Source organism: Anarhichas minor, unplaced genomic scaffold, assembly GCF_050575085.1.
Source record: "Anarhichas minor isolate MPS153535 unplaced genomic scaffold, ASM5057508v1 ptg000021l, whole genome shotgun sequence".
NCBI lineage: Eukaryota > Metazoa > Chordata > Actinopteri > Perciformes > Anarhichadidae > Anarhichas > Anarhichas minor.
In genome coordinates this window covers 10,499,972-10,506,072 of record NW_027466467.1, presented here as the reverse complement: position 1 = coordinate 10,506,072, position 6,101 = coordinate 10,499,972, and the positions used below count along the sequence as shown (strand labels likewise).

General features: G+C 40.6%; 1 protein-coding gene across 1 annotated transcript; it reads right to left on the bottom strand.

Annotated features, from left to right (window-relative positions):
• Positions 1-580: 580 nt before the first annotated feature.
• On the bottom strand, positions 581-3,458 carry tmem167b (transmembrane protein 167B). Its single transcript, XM_076096350.1, has 3 exons — positions 3,299-3,458; positions 2,688-2,819; positions 581-2,206 (listed from the first exon to the last, which is right to left on the bottom strand). The coding sequence occupies exons 1-3, from the start codon at positions 3,306-3,308 to the stop codon at positions 2,124-2,126; spliced, it is 225 nt and encodes a 74-aa protein (XP_075952465.1). The 5' UTR covers positions 3,309-3,458; the 3' UTR covers positions 581-2,123.
• Between the last annotated feature and the right edge of the window lie 2,643 nt (positions 3,459-6,101).

Genomic DNA, 6,101 nt, shown 5'->3' with positions numbered 1-6,101 from the left:
TGTGGGAGAATGAAAAAAAAGGTGTAAGAACGTTGTATGGCCTAATGGGACCAAAATAATATTTTTGACTTTTGCATGCTGCGTTTGGCGGAAGTTCAACATGGCACATTAGCAGACATATATATAACCTTATGCTGTGAACTTTCTATGTGCACATAGATGGCTTTAAAAACTACATTAGGAATGAATGACTCGGTCCTAATGTGACTCGACAGACCAAGAATGGGGTTAAAAACAAAGCAGGCCAAAAACCAAGTGCAAATCTGATGCAGATCTACCCACATGCACTGTATATGATAGAGGCTGCAACTGCTGTCAAAGCTGCATCAACTAAATATTACATTTATGAAGGTGAATATGAATACATTAAAATATTTCAGATTTGTACTTCTTTTGAATTGATTTGGAGGATTGTTTCCATTTTTGTTAAAAAAACAACGCAATTGCACCCAATGTGATTCAAATCAAATCAATAAAACATGAAAAACCTCAAAAGGGACTGGTGCAATACATTGAATAAGCAATGAATGCCACTGGAGACTTGACATTTGTTTTTTTTTAAAGACCACAAACACAAAAGTTGTCTGAATAATGTTTTATTCAAAATTGCATTGCATCTTCTCTCAGAACAATTTATTCCTTTAAAAATGTAAAATAAAGTGGCAGAATTAAACTCTGAATAACGGCATGTAATTAAGATGGGATAAGAAGCACCACCACTATTTGGCATCGCATTTAAATGTTTAGGCGAGTCGGATATAGATAGCCAACTTTCACAATATGTTGAGATAAGCTTCTTTCAAAGTTATTCTTCTCTCTGCGATACTCTGCAGTTGCAGTAGAACTTTGTCTCCCACGTGTCTTACAATTCACGTTTTTTGTGACATTTAAAACATGTTATAGAATTAGATGTCAAAGTAAATACAACATACAGCTGTGCAACATCTGTATTTCAAACCTAAAACAAAGCTTAAAGGAGCTATATACCACATTCATAACGTAAATAGAGCGGAGCAATGCATCCTGGGCAGAGAATGTAGTCACACTCCACGTTTGTGTTGTAATCGGAGCTTCTTTGTTCTTGTAGCTGGGCCGGCCGCGTGTGCATGTGGGTCCAGCTAGTCCTTAAAACTGTTGGTCCTCCCCACTTCTTCCCCTGCCTCCCTTTGTGTTCATGTCCCACTGCTCTTCACTGTGCACTACCCAGGCTGGGCGTGCATGGGAGAGCCGTGTTCATACGGTGGTTAACACTGACTTTGCTGTCCCAAACCAGTGACGTCGTTCTCACGGAAGCTAGGTCGCCCTCGGTGAGTGTCAGCACCGTTGCCATTGTTAGCGCTGTTAACACAGCTAGCACTGCTAGCCACCGCCATGTCGGCTCTACCACTTCCATGATTTGCTTGTGATGTCAGAGGTGAGAGCCGCGTGCAGGCGATCCTGGCCCAGACTCTGAATTTTGCATATAGCTCCTTTAAGAGATGTCAAACAGCACTGTTAAGAAAAGGTAAGTGTCTTTACATCTTTATATATTAGCTTTGTTTATCTTCCCCTACACCCTTGACACAAGAAGTGATACAGAAAGGAAAAAAAAACAGCATAGCTGGGAGCAAGCAGAATTGATCATTTTCAGTTTGATCACACGTAACCCCTGGCAAATCTCTACTGGTCATATCTTTTTCCAAATATATATAGCTCAGCTAATTTTAGGTTGTGTACAGGTATACGGTATAATGCACACACTGCCCTTCAATGTTCTGCATCCTTCAATATAAATATGTATGGGGTGTGGATGGAGACAACAAACAGCGTTACCCTACAACAGAATGATCCCATGTGACCCAACCGACCATCTCCTCTGTAATAACTGCGGAGAAGATGCCGGATGCCCTTAATGTCTGTAGTGCATACAAATGATCAAGGGAAGAGTGATGTACCCAATCACCAGAAGGGGGCAGCACTGGCTAGTCTTTCTCAGAGCTCCACAGGGCCAATGGGGTTTCATTGGTCAGGTAATCCAAGAGGTCCCCCCCTCCCCCCCACAACAAGGATTAGCACATGACCACGATGATGAGTCCATCCCTAGCCTGCACCCGTCCAGTGTCCTTTCCAGCCCAGCCCGACTATCATTTTAAGAAGACAATGTAGAAAGCCATGGCCAAACATGAAATTGCCACGGCAATGTGAAGCCGCGTCCCAATCACAGCAGCTGAGAAGAGAGATGGAGGATAACGAGCGTGAGTGAGGAAAGTTGCTGGTCAAACACAAACATACAGAACAAGGAGAATATTGTTTACCATGTAAACAGATGCGCTATCAGTGAGGCGAGTGTTACATCACAGTGTGGTCTGTAAATATTTGGGCAGGGCCACATTTTCTGTTGTTTTGACTATATACATGACAGAATAATACATTTTAAATGAAACAATGACTGAGACTTAAGTTCTGACTTTAAGCTTTAAGGGTTTTTATTTCTACATACATCTGCCTTTTTTTCACATTGGACATTGTTGCTTCTTTTAGCTTGTAGACCACAGGTGGAACTAACATTAAAAAAGGTTTGGTTCCATTATGGCAAAGACTATTGACATGTCTCCCCATTTCAGATTTAAAGTTGATGAAACCACTTGTTAAAGAAAGACTTCTCAAGTTGTGTATAGAAATCACAGCGGTGTGTTGAAAATATCTACCTTTGTAGAAGACGCCCCACACTCCTTTCTTCTCTGACAGCAGCCAGCTGTTGAGGCGAGGCACCTTCTTGAGGTATGCACAAGTGCAGACGAACAGCAGCCCAAAAACCAGGATGCCATCGAGAGAGTACACTGAGGACGGAGGGGAAGATACTATCACACAGTCTGCCTTACCTGCCAGGCAGCTTGAGCGCATTACTCATTCAGCTTACTTCCGCAGTACAAAAACAAGTTTTCATGCAATTTACACAGTTGTGAGTTGCTTCCATGATGTGTATGTTTTCTTGCATTCATAGATTGTTGTTGTGGTCTAGCTATCTGGATCTTAGCATTAGCCACTGATACACTAAAGCTAGTTAGCACGAAACCGTGTAACGTTAGCCTGAAAAGCACGCTGTTACCAACATTAATGGTTTGAAGAAACGTTTCACCAAGAATGGAAAAACTGTGAAATAAATCTGCAACTGTAACAAACGAGTGGTATGTTACAATTCGTACAGAGGGCCACGTCTACAGCTAATCTAACGTTAGCTTCCTCGTTAGCCGAACTTGTCCATGTCCTGTTCTGCTGCTGACACTTCTAAGCTTGTTGAATAACACAACACACTTACCATTTGTCATGTTCGCAGTTTGCTTTTTGACGACGTATAGTGACTGTTTCCTAGATTAGCAGTCCATCATGTGGCATAAAGTGGAGATGCAGCGGTCTACTTCGCTTCGCAGTCACTCGGTTGACATTTCCGGTTTCAGTGCTTTACAATTTTCTCTCTTGTGCTTTATGTTTCTAGCATTACTGCCATCTTCTGGACTATGTCTCATGGTCACCATCTACAACGATACAATTTAAATTCTGCAGTTGTTTGGAGAATGTATTGCCAAAAACAGATACAAGACTGGACACAAATATACATACTGCACATGAAAAGGCAGAAAAAGCACACTGAACTCTTCAGCTCTGAACCTGGACACACCTTGTGCGGTACAGAGGGACAGATGAGGATTAAATTGAGCTTCCGCCCACAATACAATGAGCTGACACCGCTGAACAGTCACCTCCACCTCATTCCCAGAGGTCCACCATGGAGCAAATTGTGCTGACAGTCATCAGCCATTCCAGAGTGCTCTCTGTCCAAATAACCCAAATAGCCAGTCAAGAGGGTTCTGAACCAGGTTACCTGCACTGCCTGTAAGACCCACTCAAACCCATATAGTGCCTGTACAATATATAGAATATAGAAACAGTTTATCTGTTATACTGTGCTCCTTTCTACCACCGTTGTTTCAACAATTGTTTCTATAATAATATGATACTTGCATGTACAAATGCATCAGCATACACTTTGTCACACTGAGTTACTGTAATGCATATGTAATGCCTAAACCTATTTATTGTAATTATATTTTTTGCACATCAGTATCTATTCTGTATCAATTAGTCCCAATTTTTTTTAAACTTGTTTATTAATGTGCATATTTTGCATCACAGCTTCTATTTGGAACATCCTATTATTATTATCTGTATATACTGTATCCATACTTCTCTATTTAATATGTTGTGGCAGAACATTGAAAATGTGAGTATTTGTCTTTGTCTTTACCCCAGCACACAGGTAGGGCTGGTTTTATCATTATTTCCACAGTATAGTAATATTTGTTTTCATCATAACCTGAGAGGGAAAACATCGGCTATTTGCATATTTGAGTTTGGCAGTATTTGTTCTGGGCTCAGGTTTTCAAATAAAAAATACTTGATAAAGCCGGAATTAAGATAATTTCCCAAACTGGAAGCTCAGAGTACAATACATCCTTTTGTATGTAAGGCTGAATATTTCAATTTCAATTTCTTGCTGTAGATAATAGTTAGTAGAGTCACTATTCTCCTCCTCCATTTGATCCATTAAACACATCAAATATAACCCTCTTGCTTTGAAAATATCTTTCATTGGTCATACCTTAAAATGCAATGCACAACTTAGAAGAGTTAAATTTGATATAGTTACAATTGCTGATGGATGGGTGGCAGAACAGTCGGTGTGGATTTGCATCTTGCATTTGCATCCAGCATTTGCATTATTTCAGTTTTCAAAAGGCATTTTGCAAATGCAATTTACTTGCTTGCCTGCTGTTCTTCATTCAGGTATCATTAAAAATGGGTCTTCAAAATAGAAGAGGTAAGATGAAATCAAACAGTCATTTTAGCCCTTCACTTTAAACGTCACTCGTATGATAACACATTTAACTTCAAAATATCAAAAAAAGATAATTTACATTTAGTTACCAACAGAAGAACTTCCAATATTGTCCGTACAGGAGTGCCCTTGATAAAACACTGCGCGTGCTGGCTTGTATTTATGTGTGACAAATAGACATCACTGCTGGATGGTCCCACCTCGCCAGGTGAGGAGGGTGGCGACCTCATCCAACACAGGAAGCTGCCAAATCCTGTCCTGTTTTCTCACCAACACAGAGTCCTTCACCAACAGCTGCTATTCTGCCTCAGAAGGTGTGAAAACACTGAGCTCTGTACCCGCTGTCAATCCTGTCACATATGTATAGGCAGCAGTTGTCACAGAATATTTACCGGAGAGTTTTATACCTCGAATCAATGTTTATGAGAAGGATTAATTTTTCCACGCGACACTTTTCAGGACCTGTGAGTAATAAAGACAGGTTGTGGCTTCTTTCAGAGAGCAGTTATCCAGATCAGCATTATATTTGTCTCTTTCCTCAGACAGAGAATCCTCTTAGGCTTCCTCTGTCCAGCTGACTGGTGTTGTGGGATAAGCAACATGTTTAGGTGGCGTTTAACACCGATCAGTGAAAAGTACACCTTTGACCGGGATCACTGCTAATCTCTCATCAGGGGGCCAGTGCTCTCACTCTCTTGTGTCAGATGAAGCAAAAATAATGTAGATCACTACAAAATCAACAGAATTTAGTTTTTGGTTCTTGATGCAGTAAAAAAAACAAAAAAAAACATATAATCATTAAGCTTCATTGAGAAGTATACACCCACCTACTGTGTATCTTTGTTCTTAGAACGTTTTATGGTATATTTTGGGTCGCCTATATCTCCATCTAGTGATCCATCTTATCAGTATGTTTATCCTATATCTCCATCTAGTGATCCATCTTATCAGTATTTTTATCCTATATCTCCATCTAGTGATCCATCTTGTTATCAGTATTTTTATCCTATATCTCCATCTAGTGATCCATCTTATCAGTATTTTTATCCATGTGTCATCAGAGGTCCATTGCCCAGAAAAAAGCCAGAGCTGCAGCGTGTGCTGGAACACAGACAGAGCGAGCTGGCTCTCTGTCCTCCCTCCGACGTGGAGGTAAAGCTATGTGCACGGACGGAAAACCACGCAGCCGGGGGAGTATACAGGATTTGTAATAATCAAATTGCTT